The 20,351-nt window shown below is 34.4% G+C and overlaps 1 protein-coding gene across 1 annotated transcript; it reads right to left on the minus strand.

Moving 5' to 3' along the window:
* Window positions 1-123: 123 nt before the first annotated feature.
* Window positions 124-18,767, minus strand: LOC115923217 (hyalin-like). Its single transcript, XM_030983623.1, has 5 exons — window positions 18,723-18,767; window positions 12,136-12,190; window positions 10,385-10,483; window positions 911-1,166; window positions 124-320 (listed from the first exon to the last, which is right to left on the minus strand). The coding sequence occupies exons 3-5, from the start codon at window positions 10,400-10,402 to the stop codon at window positions 172-174; spliced, it is 423 nt and encodes a 140-aa protein (XP_030839483.1). The 5' UTR covers window positions 10,403-10,483; window positions 12,136-12,190; window positions 18,723-18,767; the 3' UTR covers window positions 124-171.
* Between the last annotated feature and the right edge of the window lie 1,584 nt (window positions 18,768-20,351).

Here is a 20,351-nt window from a genome sequence, read left to right on the forward strand (position 1 = left end):
CGGTGGCCACACTCGAGCTATCGGTAAAGATGGGTTTCCGTCCTGCTGATAGTCTGGGTACAAGGGCAGTTGGAGGGAACTGGGGCTGTGTTGTCTAAGGAAAATCAACAATCCATACCTAGCTGTGTAGGTGACCTCAGTAGATCCAACAGCGAAGGAACTGCCTAGTAGTTAGTTGACCGTCAAGGAAACGGAGTCAAAGTTGTCTGATGCCACAGGAGCCAGCCATGAAACCACCGGGGTCGAGGTACCAGGGCTGGTATTGGCGACGATGTCGGTTGGACAGCCTGTCAGGATGGGGTTCTCTCTGTTGATGACCACTGTGACAAAGAAATTGGATGAAAATGATGTCAGAGATAGGGAATATGTACATGCAGCCTTCATCTTCAAAAAATATAAGTTGCTTCCTCTATCCAGAGATACAGTGTACATTTATTTCCTCAGATTTGGTACAAATTTGAATGATTTCACTACCTACATTTTTACAATTCTAATCTGCTCAAGAAACACAGACAAATGCCAAACATATAGCAACATGTTTATATGCAGGAAGCATTTGAACCAAAGAGTTGCTGTAATAGAATAAAGTGTTAACGTCATGTTCACTTGTCGTCCAGGTTACTGGTTTTAAACAGAGCCCGTCAATGAGGTTCAAGGCACAATCATTCACACATCAAGCTGGAGCAGGGCAAAGTCAGTGTTTGTCACCGATGTGATCACCACATCATGGTTTAGCACAAATTGTTTGAAACCAGCAACCTTGACAATGTGACCAGTATGACGTCACACCTTGGTACTCTATACATAAATGGGTCAGTTAAAACAAGTTTTTTTTTCAAAGCAAGATTTCACAATAATGTCTTACACTCTCAAAACAAATCTTTAAAATTATTAAAGGAAAATCACTGACCTCCACTTGAAGTGACAGTGACTTCAAAGCTGCATGTCGAGTAGAAACTAGCGTTATCGATAAGGTAATAGATGACCAGATAAGTGCTAACATCAAAGGAATCACCAGGCGAGAAGTTACTGACTGCTGTGATGGGTTGTGAGGCGTCGTACTGTAGGGACGTCCCAGGAGGCCGTGGCACTGCTGGCACAAGACGCAGCCTGGACGAAGACATTACTGGGACAAAACGTGATCTCTGGGGCGGTAGTGTCGCTGCCTTTTGTGGTGGAGGTCGAATTCAGTTTAAATTTTATTTATTAATGTAATGAAGATTAGGTCTGAGAAAGCTTCAATCAGAGAAAGTGAAAATGCTCCAAAGATGATTTACCGGTAGTCCGTGGTCAAATTTTCTACATCAACCAAATCCTGAATTCAGCTCAGGACCAAACACTTTATCTAATGCTCAATTAGTTAAAAGAACTAACCTGGAACCCAATACCAACCCTAATCTTAATCTTCAACAAAATAAAGTCTGGAGTAGTTTAGATTAACAGTTATAAAGGATCACCTTGTGATACGATTGAAAAATCAAAAAGGTCAAATGTGAAAGAGCTTTATTTTAATTGCTTCATGGTAACTATAATAAATAGGAATCACTTGTGTTTCAACCAACGGTAGACCTTTGCTGTATACATGGTCAATCAAAGTATCACCTTCAGTGGTTGATTGCTTTACATGTTGTGTATAGCCATGATTACACATCAAGTCTTGTATTCTAGATGACTGTTTTAATAAGTTATCATTGAAGTCCCCCATTACAATACATCTTGTGCCCACTTTATGTAGCTCTTCTAATAAGTTATTCAAACACTCACAGAAGTCTTTTATTTTGTATGTTGGAGGGCGATAAACAACTGCAATGACAACAGAAACAGGACAGGTTATAAGAAAAGCAATAAACTCTAGATTATCAATCTTTATATCAAGTCTGCTTGAAAATTCATTCTTGCTATAAACTGCAACACCTCCATGTGACTGGTCCTTGAACTGTTGCCTTGAATCACTTGTGATAGAATAAGAGTTATATCTTGATTGATGATACAATTTGAAATGAGCTAAGAATAATTCAAAAAGATCATCCTTATCCGATAGCCATGTTTCAGTCAAACAAATAATATCAGAATTCAGGAATGTTGGATTGCATTGTAAGTCTACATAATGTTGTTTTAATCCTTGAATATTGTGCAACATTATGCATAAACCATCATCATATGTTTCCTCTGCTATAGAAGTTTCCAAGAAATTGCTCATATCATAAAGGTGTTTTTTAATCTTTGGATCACAGTATATAACTTTTGGATGAAAATCTTCAATGGTAAGTCCAGATAAAGAAGTTACACGACTCAGGCCTACATAGCTATGTCCAGATGCAAATATTTTTTTCAGTGATACTACTACTTTATTTAAGGTCATGCCTTGTACTTTGTGAACTGTGCAAGCATAAGCCAATTTAAGGGGAAATTGCTTTCTTGTGTAATTTTTACCCATTGATTCTTCATACATTTTGATGGATTGAATACCAATTTTCTGGCTATCAAATTTTACACTGATGCAGTACGGCTTGGATTCGTTGTTTCGTTTTACTATTTCTACAACTGTACCTATACATCCATTTGTCAAACCTATATTGGTATCAATATTTTTTAAAAGCATCACTCTGGCATTCAAAGCAATTGACAGATTGCTAGGCAAAGAACTTTGACTAGATTTACATGGTTCGGTACGTACTGTGTCATCATCCTTGCTGTTATTTCTGTCTTCAGCTTTAACACATATAATTTCTTCACATTTACTGTGCAACATTCTGCTATTCCATTCATTTACTTGTTTATTAGTTGAATAGATGTGCATATCTTCTTCACATTCTTCACCAGTTTCACGAGAGGTAAGGATTGATAAATCTGCATCTGATAAAGTGTCTTTCTTTTCCTTAACTCTCAATCTATTCAAGAGTAGAGCAAATGCCAAATCTTCCTTTTGTCTCATTATTTCAACCAGTTCTACCTTTTTGAAATTTTCAGACCACAGCGATTGTTCTACTGATTCCTTATACAAGGGTTTTCCGTTCACAGGCGGTAATTGATAAAAATCTCCAACTGCCAGTACCGAAACGTTACCGAATGGACAATCAGTGCGTGATTGCCTAATTTGTCTTAATCGACCGTGTATGTAGTACAGCAATTTGGAATCTACCATGGAAATTTCATCTATGATCAAAATTTGCAACTGTCCAAGCTTATTACGAAGGGTGTTAATTTTTTCTTCACCAAGTGGTCGATAAGGAAATTTGGCTGTGATAGGAACTGAGAGCGCACTGTGAATTGTAGATCCTTCTATATTGAATGCAGCTATGCCAGTTGGTGCAACTTTCAAGATTGAAATGTCATCAGGATTAACCATCATTTTACCAAGTATGCGTACAGCTTCGTGGTATATACATTTTATTAAATAAGATTTTCCTGTTCCTGCACCACCACTAATAAGTACATGAAAAGGTTGACTTTCTGTACCATTCACTTTCTCTAAGCACCATTGTCTAATTTTGTAAAAGATTTCTTTTTGCTCATTGTTTAAACATCGAATCAAACTATTTGATTCATGTTTTGAAATTCCATGCCTTCGAAATTCCACACTAGAAGTTTCATTCTTTTTTTCATGTTTGAAATCTGGAATGTCCAATTCACATTCTGGTTCATCCATTTCAACTTTGTTCTTAGGATTTTCTAGTCTTTCTTTTTCACTTTCAGGACATAAAAGAGCCCACGCATCTTCTGGAGGACCAAATTTGTCCATGAAAAGTTCAGCTTGTTCAATGGCTCTTGAATTTCTTTCGTACTCTTTACAATGTTTGTCTACTATTGATTTTACACTTTCCAAATTGCGTCCCTGTAGTTTGACACTACCGGTTTTATAAAATTCCTGATATGTCTGAAACTGTGGTGGTTTTAACTGCTCATCATTACTAAATGGCAGGAAAAGTTGCAATATACTTAGGTAATATTTTTCTGGAGAAACTGTTTTAGAAAATCGTGGATATCTTACGACAGCAGCACTAGACCTTGTTCGTTTCTGAATGTATCCTGAATTATTTTTCAATTCAAATAAATATGGTGATGTTTTAGTGCCTTTCACTTGCGATGCAGTTAGTATTCTGTAACATGCGCAGAATTTTGCAAGACACATAGTGTCAAATTCACTTCCATTAGGTCTAGCTTTATATCGATCGAGTTTATTTGCCATCCATGGACTCCTATCGTCATCATCATCATCGTCAGGTCTACTTTGAATAACATGTAAAGGTAAACTCATTCTAACAGGATTTGGACCAACCGGAATAAATTCGACTTTTCGTGAACACTCTTTTAATCGAAGGGAACATACACGATACACACTCTCCTGTGCAGATACTTCTCGATTTTGCATGTAGACATTTCCGAGCTGTCTAATACTTTTTCTTGCATCATGATTTCCCTCATTTATTTCAGATTGAGCATGGCTTAAGAGCATTCCCATTTCTCTCTCTGATTTTGAAATGTATGATACAATATATCTAACACATGCATAAACATCCATAACAAATTGTAAGTCCATATTTGCATTCCATGCTCTCAGTAAAAAAGGATTGTACTGATTTATCCATACATCTTTGGGGTCTCTTTTCTTGATCAAAATTTCTTGTTTAGCTAATAACCTAGTTGCATTTTCAAATTCAGTCTGTGTTGTATTACAATCTTTAAAAAGGTCTGAGACATTAGTGTAATTATTTTCCTGATTTACAGCGTTTTTGATAGATTCTAATAATTGTTTTGCACTATCAATTTCATCGGGATTACCCTCTTTGGGATAAAGTACACATGTTCTATCAGATGGTGGTCTCGGAAAATTGAACCGACATGTTTTCCCCTTCTTTTTACAAGATTTTGAATGCTTTTTGCTATGCTGCTGCACATGAGTGATTATTTCATGGAGTTCTGGATCTTCTCGTTCGGATGGTATCTTGCAAGAAATGTATTTATCAATAAAGGAAACTACTTCCTCATCTGAACTATATCCATGCTCTGGTGCATCCTTTACCCAAATAAACAATGTGTGTGTGGAGATCCTCGCTGTTGGAATTCAACACGATAAAAATAATCTATTACATGACCAATGGGATGTGCTTCAGACAAAATAACATTTTTCAAAAAAGTATGAAATCTTTTGTCAAACATTCTTGCAACAGTCACTGGATTCGACTTTAAAAGTTCACATTTATCTGTCCAATCTAGGTCATTGATTTTTCGTTTATCACCTCTTTCCATTAATAAAGTATTTAATACTTCAGGCCATCTCATGTCTGCTGCCGAGAAACTTGCAAACCATGTAGGTATACCAAGCTGTCTCACCATGGCTAACAAATCTTTTTGTGTGGCAGACCAATATGGAGGAGAACCTCTTATCTGTTTCAGGAAGCGAAACCCTCTATCTGATTTTAATATGTCCTGAACTTTGTCAGTTTGTTTTAAATCTTTGATAGTGATTGGTGCATCAGTATCACTTTTACTTGATGTTTTTCTCAATGCAATTGAAACACCGGACAAAACTTGTTGAATTTCATAAATGCACTGAGCATAAAAAATGAAATCTGTATTTTTAGCAAAGCGATTATCTACGTGCATTAGCCTATTTTGTAGATATCTTCCAAGGGTCACTCGTACACTTCTGAAATCATGATAAGTTGGTTGACCTTTTGGAAATAATACAGGAAAAGATTTAGGTTCATTGCTTTCATCTCTCAGAAGTGCTATGGGATTGTTGCCTTCACATGGAGCACAACAGAAAATATCATCAAAATGTTGATCAAGGATTTCTTGTCCAATATCAACTGGTTGCAAGCAGGTATCAAGTTGAATTCCATTTAACCTTGCTTCTTGGTCATCGGTTTCCTGTTTTTCAAAGTTTTGAATTGAATCGTCATTGTCGTTTGTTTCTGCACCACACATTTCTCCTGACAACGAATTATTCCAGTTTTCATTAATACTTATATCAGAATACCACTTATTGTTTTTCTTCAAATAGTGCAACCCATTTAGCACCTTAACTTTATTAACAAATTTATACTCATGATGGCCTTTATAAGATATTTTCCTTTTCAATTTCACACGGATTAATTGATCTTCTCTTTCTGGTGGAGGTAGCATATTTACAGTTTTCATTGTATTCGAAGGCACACAAACAACTGGTCCATGAACTGCATTTTGACCTCCCTTAGGTAAACGGATTAATTTGAAAAAACTAATGTTACGTGCAATTAAATGTTGTTCTAAATTATTCAAGTCCTTCAATTCTTCTGGAATCTCATGCAATTGCAAACTGTTAACACTAGCCTCAGCTGGTAATTTATTCACCAACAATTTTCTGTGGCATGTAAAGCATATCCATAAATGTCCACGAGATGAGTGAGCCAATTGACAGTTTTCACTACATTGTGAACTGCAAATGTGTAAATAGGACTCATTTATACATGTTTTGTTTTGGTAATTTTGTTTAATGCATTTTAAGACTTGACTTTGAAAAAGCAATTTTAAACATACACAACAGACATATTCTGGTCCATGAGAAATAACATTTCTAAAATTTCTTAGTACATTTTCTAATTTTTTAAAACTTATTTTCTTAAGTCCAGCACGTTCTTTATTTTTTTCTGCGAGTCTCTGCCTATAATGCTGGTTAGACTGATACTTATGTTTTATTTTCTTCTTGTGTTCATCTCTGAAGGATTTGTTAGATTGATATTCTAATTTTATTTTTTTCTTGTGTTCATCTCTAAACAATATATTAGACTGATACTTATGCTTTATTTTTTGCTTGTGTTCATCTCTGAAAGATTCGTCAGACTGATACTTCTGTTTAATCTTTTTCTTCTTTTCATTTCTAAACGATTTGTTAGACTCATATTTCAATTTTATTTTCTTATTGTGTTCATCTCTAAACCATATATTAGACTGATACTTATGCTTTATTTTTTGCTTGTGTTCATCTCTGAAAGATTCGTCAGACTGATACTTCTGTTTAATCTTTTTCTTCTTTTCATCTCTAAAACTTTTGTTACAGTGATACTTATGTTTCATTTTTGTCTTCTTTACATCACTGAAATCTCCTTTGAATTTGCAACCATCCATGTCACTTGCATAATTCTCATTGTTTTGTACATTTTCGTATGCATCATGATCATTAATTTGTTTTCGTTTTGCTTTCATCCTTTCTTTAGCTAATTGTTGTCGTTTTTTTAAGGACTGCTTACATTTGCTTTTCTTGTTTTCTTTTTTAATTTGTTTTTTAGGAAATTCAATTGTAGACTCTTTTACTGGAATGTTTGTACCTTGAAAGTTAGCACTAGATTGCGTTTTCTTCATACCTTTCAATAGATCAAATGAAAGATTCTTTATTTCAGATTCAGATAAACGTACAAGTCTAATTGACACTTTTTTCAATACAATTTTTTCATTCCGTATCTTTAAAGGGTCATTTCCAATGAACACGTTTCCTTTATTTAAAACATCAGCAACACCTCTATTCATAGTATTACAATTGTCTGATGGATAACTAGGAATTTTAGAAGCTGATTTTTTATCCCTCTCATCGTTTTCCAGTTTTGGTTCTTTTGTTTTGCAATATCTATGCATTTTTGGAAAAGACATCTTTTTCGACTTGGCACACTTTACACTTTCATGAATTGTGTCACCTTTTCTCTTTCTTTTGGACATAAAAATGTCTTCACTTTTTCCGCTTAGACTTGGGATAAACGTTTCTTCAATTTCATCTTTCGTTGCACAAGATGCATATTGTTTGGATAGTTTACTTTTGTCTTTAAGCATTTCACTATTAATAGATCTCTTTTTATTACATGTAACTTCTTTTGTTTGTTTTCCTTCGTCAATAACCGAATCAATACAATTAACAGATTCAACATAATCAAAATGGACCCCTTTAACATGTAATAGATAAATGCCCATATTTGATTCATGTACAATGCGTCCAGGGTTATCCCATGAATATAGTCTCCACTTTAGATAAATATCACTAAATATTAATATGTCTGTTTCAAGCAGATGGGCCATCACGGCAATTTCTACCTCTGTGGCCCATTCACCATTGATGTCTGGCTTATTTTTACTAACATAGTCTTTAACTGATAAAAATTCATATCTTAAACAACCAGCAAATAAGTGCGAGTTTTCCAGCAAATGTTGGATACACTTTTGCCTCAAAAATTTGTGATTGCCTTCCTTCCCTGTCAGAAAAAGAGAGATTGCCCGGTAAAAACAATTTCCATCGCCAGTAATATTTGAAATAATAGCAGGAGTCCCAATATTAATGCATGTGTCGATATCTGATTTCGAACTGATACATGTATCTGTAATATTAAATCTAGCACACATTTTTTTCTTTTCACTTGAATGGACTGGAAAATATTTGTAGTTATTTGTAATGTATTCTGTATCAATTACCATGCAGTCATCATCATCAACATCATCTATATTGATAGAATCAGGCCTATCTGAGGGACCACCACTAAACAAATCTTTGCAATAATTTGTATCATGCTCTGCATCAATTATTATGCAGTCATCCTCATCATCATCTATTTCAATACAATCAGACATATCTGTCGAAAAACTGCTTGCGAAATATCTGCAATCATTCCGATCATTTTCAGTATCAATAATATTGCAGTCATCTTCATTGATTTCAATAGAATCAGGCACATTTGTGGGAACACATCTATTACTTTTGTCAGTTCTATCTGTTGGCAAGAAAAATCCATCATTACCTTCAACTACATTTATACAGTCCTGTTCATCTTTTGCAACATGACCATTATCACCATGTTCTGTCACAGTAATCTCGCTTGAATTGATAAGATTCACAATTATACCTGTAAGTTCAAATTCAGTCTGGTTTCTATTGATACCCATAGATTCAGCTAATTTCAAAATATGATCGTACACACCTTCCCAGTTTGATGAACATAGAATGACACTGGTCCCACCATCTGTCATAAGTCCATGCCTATCTCTTGAATGTGAATCAAAAATAAAATATTGTTCTTGTGTGGATATGATTGCAAATGTTTGGCCACCAAATGTACAAAAGCATGCATCATGTCTATCTAATTCCTGATGGAGAGCATCTTTTAATGTTACTGCATTAAAATGACTTAAAAAAGATTCATCTCCACAAATTATACCCACAACACTCTGAGAACATTGCATCTTAAAATGGACATCAAAAGCTTCTAATTGATCAGGTAACTCAGATATCAATAAGAAATCTTCATTTATTGCAGAACTAAGCTGAATAAATCTATACAACTCATTACCATAATTCAATACCTTGTCAAGATCTTGTTTTTGCCATTGGGAAACATCTGTAATTTTACTGTATAAAATAGCAGCAAAACTGTTGGAAACACATTGCTTTCCAGAATAAAATCCAAATCTAGCATTTCCTTGATGAAAATTGCCCAGGGCAACACATTGCACAAGTGTATTTTGTTCCATATTTGACATGTTCTCATTTGGTATTTGCTTCTCTTCTAAATTTACATTAGAGGTGTTGACTGACTGTTTATGAAATGTACTATCATGTTTCATTTCAAACATTTTCATAGGAATAGACTTGTCCACATGTTGCTTACAATCTTTATCCACCTTTACTTCACCCGCGTTTTCAGTCTTTCCGTCACATACTTTTCCTTTATCATTTGGTTTTGCACCACCACATACTCGAAATGTGCTCTGTTCTTTGCCCTTATATTGTTTTAAAAAAACATGACTGCATGTCGCACTGCCAACAATAGAATGTTCCTGTATTATTTCATTTTGTACATGGCCTACTACATCAGCCCAAGATTGTTTTTGCTTCATGTTATTTTCTTTGTAGAGTTTCGTTTCATGGGACATCATAGATTTTGGTGATTGCACACACTTTGAGTATTCATTTAGCAATTTTTCTGCGTACATTTGAACATTATTTTCCAATACATTCTGACATTCTACATCTCTGTTTAGTTTGATGTCTACTTTGCGTTTTGATATTTTACTTTTTCGTCTTTCGTAGAAAGATTTCATTGCTTTGCCAATGTACGTTACTCCAGGTTCTAAAACAACACCATTTATGATTCTCTTTTTCTGACCTGTTCCACTGTCACTTTTTGCTGTTGAATGTGATATTCTGTCTTGGATCTTTTCCAACATCTTTGCCTTTTTTGATTTCACTTTCATCCATTCATTACTGCCTACTTCTTCGCTATGCACTTGATCACGTTGTTTGGGGGAATCTCTTTGAGTGACTAGATGATCATGTTCATGCGTGTCAAACTCACTTGATTTCATTACTTTTACACTTTGATTTCCTGGCTCTATAATGATTTTCTTGCATTTCTTAAAATACCTTTTCTTTGATCTGCATTTCTTGTGTTTGTCATTTTGCTTGGTTAAGAGGAGCACATCATCATTGAATACTTCATCCACTGTCTCGAGAGGCTGGTATCTATTGATATGAGAGGGGATACATACTTTATCAAATAGTCGATGTGCAATGTTGTTATTTCCACAATATGAACATATCCAGATTAATCTTTGCTCATTTACTAGATCTTGACACAAAAAGCCCATACATGTTACATGATAATGTTCATTGCAGCTCTCACAAGTAGCTTTGTTTTCACTTTCTTCAATTGTATTTTTACAGACACAACATTCTTCATTATGCGGATCGCATGTATATAGCATATCTACAATATCTTTCATCACTTCCTTGAATTGATCAATTTCAAGTTCCATAATTAAGAAATATAAAATTCAGTAATATGAAATAGGTTAGAAAAGTTCAGACAGCTTAGTATAAAATAGATTTAGAGATCTTGTAGGAATAACTTTTGTGATTAAGAATAGATTTAGAAAGTTTGTAGAATAAGAGAAGATTTGTGAAATTTAGAAAATTCAGTAATATAAAGTATCACAAGTAAAAAGTAGGACTTCTTCTGTAGCAAACATTTAAGACTTCTGTGATTAGGTATAGAATGCTTCTGCATGAATATATAATAATGTTCTCATAATTGCTTTTGTAAATTTTTCATTTGTTTTTGCAAGTGTGAAGATGAAATGGGATGAAATGGATAAAAGACACAGCCAATACGGTCTACAAGAGACAGCTGTGGTACACTCTCTTCGGAGAGCAGGATCTTTCTGAGATAAAGAAAAGTGAATGATGAATATACGTCTGAAGACAGTTGGGAAGGGAATATGGGTGAAGATGAAATGGAATTGTTCAGTCCGCCAACAAGCTCAATGAGAATGAAAGGAATGTAAAAGTCTCCGCCTAGGAAAAGAAAAGAACCATAAAATTAGAATATGACATGTAAATCTTGGAATGATCAGTTGTACAAAGTTTCATTTGAATTACAGACAAAATGTACATAATTTTAAATACTGTATCATACATTCCCATCTACAATCATGTCACATAAACATTTCATAATTTTCTAAGTCATTCTTATCAATTATCACTTTTTTAATCTCTTGAATGTTAGTTATCTTACATTTTTTCCCATTGCTTTATTAATAATATTCCATGTTTTCTTCGAGACTTTTCTTTAAATATTTCTTTATCTCAATCTTAATCTTATTATTTGATTTATTACAAATTTTCCTATATATTTCTTTTCTATAATCATTAGGATTTTTAATATACAACTTATATAGTCACATATTTTCTTACTCAACTTTATAATTTTATTTGTAATCCAAGGTTTATTTTTACGCTTATATTTCATACACATTAATTTCACAGGGAAACACGAGTTATAGTTTTGTGAATTTAAAAACAAAGCTATCATAAATATTATTTACATCACTAGATAGATACCATTTACCTTGAATACAGCAAATGCAAACAAATTCTAATATTATTTTTCTTTAAATCATGTTTAAAAAAGTCAGTTTCACAGGTACATTTGTGAATAGCCATATCACAAATACAATATACTGGGAAGTGGTCAGAAATGTCAGTTAATAATATTCAAAAATAAATATGGCAAAAATCATATAAATATATCATCTAATAGCGATGAAAATCTGTCAGTAAAACAGGTTGGGTAATTTATAAAAGAATCATGGAATGTAGCATTAAAATAAACCTACTCTCCAGAAACTTTGCTTCTCCTAAAGTCCAAATCACTCAATTGATGCCATCAGTCTTCAAAAGAAAAATAACAAAGTAAAAAGTAAAACATGACCAAAATATTTATTTAAACAAGTCAACGCAAAGCGTAGCATCCCCTCGCAGGGTACAAATGGCCTACATATACATCAAAACAAGTTACCTCCATTGGGGCTATACTATTATATTAGCAGGCAAGGAAGTTGACCACATTTTTACAGATATAATTAGGTGTTTTTGCTTATTTAATGAGCTACATGTATGACTTTTCTCCTTTGACCTACATACTCCGAGATCAAACTTAGGCTGTATTTTGATACCATGACCTTCATATCAAATTTTATTAAAATCCGCTAAACGTTACTAAAGTTATCAAACAAAAACCAGATTCGTATATTTAATGAGCTATGACACTTGACCTACATACTCAAAAATTGAACTTAGGCTGTGTTTTGATATTATGTACCTTTATTTCGAATTTGATTAAAATCTGTCAAACATTAAAGTTATCAACAAAAACAAAAAAATCGCATATTTAACACTTTGGAGACGACGGGATTCTACAGAAGACGAGCAACTTTTTAAGTCTGTGACGACGGGTTTCTACAGAAGCCGAAATGTATCCCCAATATTTTTCCAGCTTATCATAAGCTATTATGTGCTAAAGTTGTTTAAAGTATTATTTAGATATATTCATTCATTTCATCTATTAAAAAAAAATTACGTTACGTGGAAAAAAAGTGATATCATTTCAACTTTACCCTAAGTTAGTGTTCGGATCGAAAAAAAAGCCCTTGAAATACCGGTACAGCTGGAGACGGATCAGTGATTGGATTATTTTCGCTGAGCAATATGAGAGGGCGTTGTTTTCCTTACATTTTCATAGATGTATTGTAGTTATTCATATAATAATATTATTAGGCCTATAGTAGGCCTATTCATAAAGACCTAGGACTATTCCTTTTAAATAAAATTTGCTATATGCCGCGTTTCACTTGCCCACAAATTACCAAGCTTACCCTCAACTGTGTAGTATATAAGTACGCATTTATAAAAGGACTTGGTAATTCTTCTCCCCTGTAATTACCAGTGCCGGAACTCTGACTATACCCTTTTCATTTTATCAACTTGACCAATTTAGCGAATCATTCATGTATGGATCTCCTCTTTTATAAAACGCCTATCTCAGCTGCCTGGACCGGACCCCACCCTAAGAGGAACAAATAAATGTAAAGAAGTAACTACCATTGTTCAGTAGCTACCATTGTTGAAGAAAAAAAATGCAAGTTTTCTGGCAATAAAAAAAAGCGAGTGCAAGATGAAGAAAATAATTTGTATTACCATTACTACTTTATTACAATATTGTAAGCATCATCAATTCATCATCATCATCATCATCATCATCATTTCATATATACATTGTACATGTACATACCATTTACAAAACTGATCATGAAACAAGGATTAACAAAGTTTTATTGACACGATAGATTGAGCGAAAACACAAATGGAGACGAAAACAAATAAATTGAATTCTCACAAGGGATTTGACCAAAACCAGTCTAGATGTTCAATGGTTATCCTGATAAATGGGATTTGTGTGTCATTTTATTTTATAAAATATATTTAGGTAATAGTGGTAAGATGATAATATGATAAGGCACACAACGGCTTTTTTTTTTCAGATGGCAGTTCTATTTGAATAATCATGATCCCCTCCCACATTGAAAAAAGTAAAAGGCAGATATAGATTTACAAATGTTTTGCCTTATTTGTTTTTATATGTGTTCTATTAACAACATGATATATTACCATTATCGATTTCCTGTCACAGCCAAAAAGGGGGGTGGTGGCATGACTAGCTTTTTATTGTTGATTGCTATCATTTGTGTATTGCCCCCGAATCACAGTCATTTGTTTTATACATATTGGTATTGTTTTAGTGTGCCTATGTTTCTCATCATTGTCCACCTCAACTGTTGTGTTTTTGTTTGCACTTTTTTCCTTATTGTTTCGTAACATGTATTGAATTACTATATTTTAAATATCATTTATTTTTTTTAATAAATAAAGGACTACCAAGACTACGGTGATTAACTCCTTTTTAGCCACACCCTTTCAACAAAAACAACAAAACAAAAGAACAGCGCGATGCGGAAATAAATTACACTGAAGCACAATTCCAATTTTACGAAATTGCTGACATATTCAGAGAGGGAGGGGAACGAGGGAGAAAGAGAGAGAGAAAGAGAGAGACAGAGAGACAGAGACAGAGATAGATAGATAAATAGATAAAAAGAGAGAGAGAGTTGATTGTGATAAATTACGATTTTGTTTTAATCTCTGTCATTCATTTAGCTCTTTTCATTACAAACAAAAAAATCAAATATGCGTACAAAAATTCAATAAATCAGCAACCTCATATCAAAATAGGGTTTTAAGAGATGTATAGATAAAGAAAAAAATAAACAAAATTAAGCGGGAGCCAAACTAAAACAAAAAATTAATATTTCAAATTATGAAAAACTATTAAGTCGAAAGCATTCAAAGTAAATATTATTTTTGTTTTCGAGAATAAAACAATGTTCATCTCAAAATTCATTTCCCAAATAGTCCTATATTTGATTTGTGTTGTATCTCTGATACACTATAACATATGTGCTTTACCTGAGAGTTATTGTCTTATTGTCACTGGCTGGTATGTATATTACATTGGCATGTACATTACATTAGCATGTGCATTACATTGGTATGCATTGCAGCTGGCATGTCCATTATGCTGTTCTTTATACATAACAATTTGCACATTTTAAAAAAGGGCATTTACTGTAGATCATGGCATAATGTTGGTCAGAATATAGTTACAAAATGTGTCGAAAACCCATGTAAAGCGAAGGCTTAGACCTATTTTTAATATACAACTTATATAGTCACATATTTTCTTACTCAACTTTATAATTTTATTTGTAATCCAAGGTTTATTTTTACGCTTATATTTCATACACATTAATTTCACAGGGAAACACGAGTTATAGTTTTGTGAATTTAAAAACAAAGCTATCATAAATATTATTTACATCACTGGATAGATACCATTTACCTTGAATACAGCAAATGCAAACAAATTCTAATATTATTTTTCTTTAAATCATGTTTAAAAAAGTCAGTTTCACAGGTACATTTGTGATTAGCCATATCACAAATACAATATACTGGGAAGTGGTCAGAAATGTCAGTTAATAATATTCAAAAATAAATATGTTCTTATTCCAAATATGTTGTAAAAAAAACCTCTCCCACACCACATCTGTTCAGAGCCAGAAGGGCATTAATTCTGAGTTACATCCTTCTCGTTGCACACATACAATATTATTAAATAAACCAATTTTACCGTACCTGTTCCACAATATTAAAATAAAAAAAATAAAACAGCAGTCTCTTACCTGTATAATAGCAGCATTCAACACGATAAGGTTAACACCACACACGTTGTATTCATTGATGCAAAAGGAGAAAAAGAAAAAAAACAAAAAAACATTTAGCAAAATGTAATGATATACATGTAGGTCTATTACAGTACATTAATGACAAAAATCATAGAGATCATTTGATGAGATTGATAAAAATAAACACAACATTGTTAATTATATTGATTAATGTCAGACTACTCAAGTTTTATTTAGCTGGTAGCTTAGCACAAATTTAGTGGCATGAAAGAATGCGTCCAGTAAGCAAAGTACATAATAGTTCATGAGAACTAGAGATGAAAACTTGTAATTTGACATGCCCTGATGACATTTATTTTGTAATATTAATAGCAATCAAGGTACAGTAGTACAGCTGTAGAAAAAATTAGTAAATCTGTGTCCTGACTCCTAATCATATATGGTTTTACCTCAATGGAACAATTAAAATTAAAAAAAACAATTGTACAATTTGCGTTACAACGTGTCCATTAAAGATAAAGACCATTTATGGTCATGCGATTGCATTGTAAAAAAAACGTTGTGGAATCGATCAGTAAAGGTTGATCATCTAGCATATAAGTATTGGTATGTACTGCAACTTGCAAGGTTCTAGAATCATCAAAATGATAAGAAATTTAGCCCAGTTTTGATAAAGTTACAAGCACTGTACACAGAAAGATGTATATGGGACTACCTACCTACACACGTGTGTGACACGTGCGTTATATCTATCAGGTCCAAACAGATATAATACTTTATCAAATATATCAAATAGTAGACAGTTTCTCAGCAACAGGGAAAAAATTAATATTTATTTTTCGGGGGCTACTTTTCAACCTTGCCTGCATTTCAACCTTGCCTGCATGAAAATAACGTTCTAAAATTTGTTTTGCATTGAACTCTATGCAAATTTAAGGGGGTTCTTTTCTGATTTTTGGGGGCTCTTTTGGGCATTTCGGGGGCTATTTCACCCTGAGCCCCCGTGTTTTTTTTCCACGCATTAGTCAAAACATATTCTTTTACATGATTGGTAATAAGAGCTTTCATTTTATTTTATGAGGATGGCATTTCCCAAACTGGTCTTTATGTTTAATGCCACTGCTTTGTACCAAGCTACCTTTGTAGAAAATTCATAACTTTCTTATTAGTTGTCTGATTTTGCTCTAATTTTTTTTGATTGGTTTGTCTGATTTTTCTGCTTCTATGGAAAGTAATTAATTTTTTTAGAGTGGATTTGTCCTTTAAAGCCTCACTGCACTACTTATAGCTACATGGGCCCTCTATACAGCAAACAATGCCTAATTGGTGCCTGTTGGTCCCCCATGATCCCCTTTTTCCTATGGTAATTGAGAGCTGATATGCTGAGATAACCACCTGTCAGTGACCTTGCAGGAAACTCTAATCCCCCTGGCCAAACTAGTACAGACAGGCTTTAAAGGGCAAGTCCACTCCAAAATAACTTGCTTTCAATAAAAGCAATCAAAAACAGTTTGAGCAAAATCGGATAACTAATTTATTATGAATTCTTAATAACATAAAAAACTCTGAAAATCACAAGACAAATTGGCAACTACTGTACATGTAACTCATGAGTCTGTGACATCATTGCCTCACTATCCACTAATTGTTTTTTTATATTCAGCATGTTTCCACAGGAAAAAAGTGAAATACGGATTATCTTTTCTGGAATTGAAATACCGTGTCGCGATGACACGGTATTAAACCAATCTGTTTCCACAGAGCGCAGCATTCCGATTCGCCCAGATTCCGTGTTCCAAGTCAGGCAAATACCGTGTTAATCGGAAGTCAAGATTCAACCTTTGACCTCGATCATGGATTCAGATCTACACAGGATTCCACGCTATTCTATTGTGACGTACATTTGTCATTGTTATGTACAGCGCGGAATAAACATATTATTGTATATGCGTATCTCAAAGTATTTTTCAACCAATCACGCTGTAGTGGTGATTGAGGCTTCACGCGCTCTGATGATCCGCCAGACACGGTTTGTCACTGTGTGTTTCCACAGCGATTTCACGCAAAATCGCAAAATCTCACAAATCATGTATGTAACGTGGGTAAAGGCATGGGTAAGTCAAGTTTTGGGGGATAAAAAGTTTGCATAATTTTGGACTGATAGCTTCAGTTTGAGTTGCAAAGCTATAGCGTAGAGACGGTACTGAGCGACAACATTGACACCTTAAACGGAGGTTTCCCGATGTCGGATGTGATCCAAATTCAGGTGGAAAATGTGATATACTAGATCTATGTCTCAGTTAGACCTAGACCCTATTAGGCCTAATTAAAATTAGTAAAAAATTGGGCTAAATTTCCTTTGCTAAGAATGGATATGAAACTGCTAAAAAAATGGATACAGAACTACACTAGCACCCAACTCGGCCCGCGCCCAGCTGCAAAAACTGTCATTTTTTGTCATTTTACCCTAACCCTAACCCTAACCCTAAACCTAAACCTAACCCTAAACCTAAACGTCCAAAAACTGACCGTTTTTGTACCTGGGCCGAGTTTTCCCCAACTCCCGCCAGAGTTACATTGATTTACAGGTCAAATTTTGGCTAGTTTTAGACTTCTAAACTAGCACCCAATCTGCAATACCTGCAATGGCTGCATCAACATTATCGCAAACATTAAAATCACAATCTGTATAGACTAGGCCTATATGACTAATCTATAAAGACTAACACTGTGGTAGCCTTGGTAGGGTATTCTGCACATGATACGCATTTTGTGGGTCGGTGGAATTGTGTTGCACACGGTAACTTTGGCCTGGTCTGAAACCGTCTGAAACACCCTCAGCTCAACTACGGCACGCCACACAATTCTTACCGACCCACTCATACTCAGCATCTAGGCGCTAGGCCTACAGTACCTGCGCATCATTTGCACTAATTTATTGGGGTGCAACATGTGGAAAAAAAAGTCAAAAGTCATAATGACACAATAAACCGCTATGCATAGTGAATGAGTGGTGACCGAATTTTCTACGTACAAATATGAATTGATTCACGATCATTTAATAATACATAGACTATAAAAACAGAGATTTTATACAATTACAAGAGCAACCAAATGCTTACCTTTGCAAGCTCGATTTACAGCACATGGAAAAACACAATTTTTCTATACGGTGTATTTAAAGGACAAATCGATATTTAAAAATATTTGTTTTAATCTACAATTTTAACTCTGTCTCTGCTTCTCTTTTTGTATATAGTCTCTCGATCCCCTTTGTCTCTGTATCATGTCAGTGTCTCATTTAATAGTTTATTACATGTATACAAATTAAATCAAGAAAAATTTGAGAATTTTTTTATCGTTTGGCTTTTTACTGCCATGCATACTAACAACCATTTCTATTTCTATAACATCTTATAGATGTTGGATTATTGCTATGGATGGGTAAAAATTTAATATCTAACTCATGTTTTATATTAAATCAGGACTAAATAAATCACTGTGTACATGACTTAATATAAAACAATATTTAAATAATTTATTTGCATATTTAATTGCTCAAGACTTGACAGATGATCGACACATGCATGAAAGCATCCACATCCATAGTGCGTCAAAACGTTATTCAAACGGCAGTAGATCTATCAATACGGCACGGTCAGAGGCGGCCCTCCCGGGGGGGGGGGGGGGGGGGGGGGGCACAGCGCCCCCCCCCCACTTTTTCAGATACCCCAAAAGTGCCCCTTTTATTTTGTAACGAGTGCCCCTTTTACATAGGAAAAATGCCCCTTTTACTTTGACAAGTGCCCCTATTACTTAGTAAACGTGCCCCTTCCCCCCTTTTCACCTCTGACGAGTGCCCTTTTTATTTTTGACACGTGCCTCTTTTCCTTTGACATGTTCCCATTTTCCTTTGCAATAAGTGTCCTTTTTCAATTCTCATAAATCTTGAAATTATCTTCAATAATTAGTGCCATTTTTAATCTCTAGTAAGTGCCTCTTTTCAGGTACGAAAAGTGCCCCTTTTCAGTTTTGATAAGTGCCCCCTTCACCTCTGATAATTGCCCTATTCAAAACTGAGAGGTGCTCCTTTTACTCTGACAACTGCCCCTTTTTTCCTTTGTAAAAAGTGCCCCTTCTCCTTTTAATAACTACCCCTTTTTTAAACTCGGATGAGCACACCTTTCATTTTAATATGTGCCCCTTTTATTTTTTAATAAGTGCCCCTTTTCCTTATGATAAGTGCCCCCATTAAAAAGAGAGAGCTCCTTCCCCTTAACTACCCCTTCTCCTTTTTAATAAGTGCCCCCTTCTCATTCAACAAATGCACATTTTCCTTTATTATAAGTGCCCCTTTTACATTTTCATAAGTGCCCCTTTTCACCTCTGATAATTCCCCTTTTAATAATGACACGTGCCCCTTTTACTTATAAATGCCCCTATCAAAATCTGATGGGTGCCCCTTTTCCATCAACAAATGCCTATTTCCCATTTTCGTAAACGCCTCTTTTTCATCACTGGTGAGTGCCTCTTTTCAGGTGAAAAAATGCCTCATTTTCACCTCTTATAATTATCCTTTGTACTTTGACACGTGCTCCTTTTCTTTTTTAATAAGTGTCTTATCCCTTTCGATAATTGCCCCCTTTTCATGTAATCATTAAACGTGCCCCTTATTTAAAGCGACTAAGAACAATTTCCCCCAAAGTTCGCTCGCTGCGCTCGCTCGCATTTAAAGATGATATAATTATGTT

Source organism: Strongylocentrotus purpuratus, unplaced genomic scaffold (genome assembly GCF_000002235.5).
Source record: "Strongylocentrotus purpuratus isolate Spur 01 unplaced genomic scaffold, Spur_5.0 spur5_contig_29, whole genome shotgun sequence".
Classification (NCBI taxonomy): domain Eukaryota; kingdom Metazoa; phylum Echinodermata; class Echinoidea; order Camarodonta; family Strongylocentrotidae; genus Strongylocentrotus; species Strongylocentrotus purpuratus.

Coding starts and splice junctions, on each gene's coding strand:
- LOC115923217 (XM_030983623.1), bottom strand. Junction 321..910: donor CACTGTCACTTCAAGTGGAG/GTCAGTGATTTT, acceptor TCTTTGTCACAG/TGGTCATCAACAGAGAGAAC.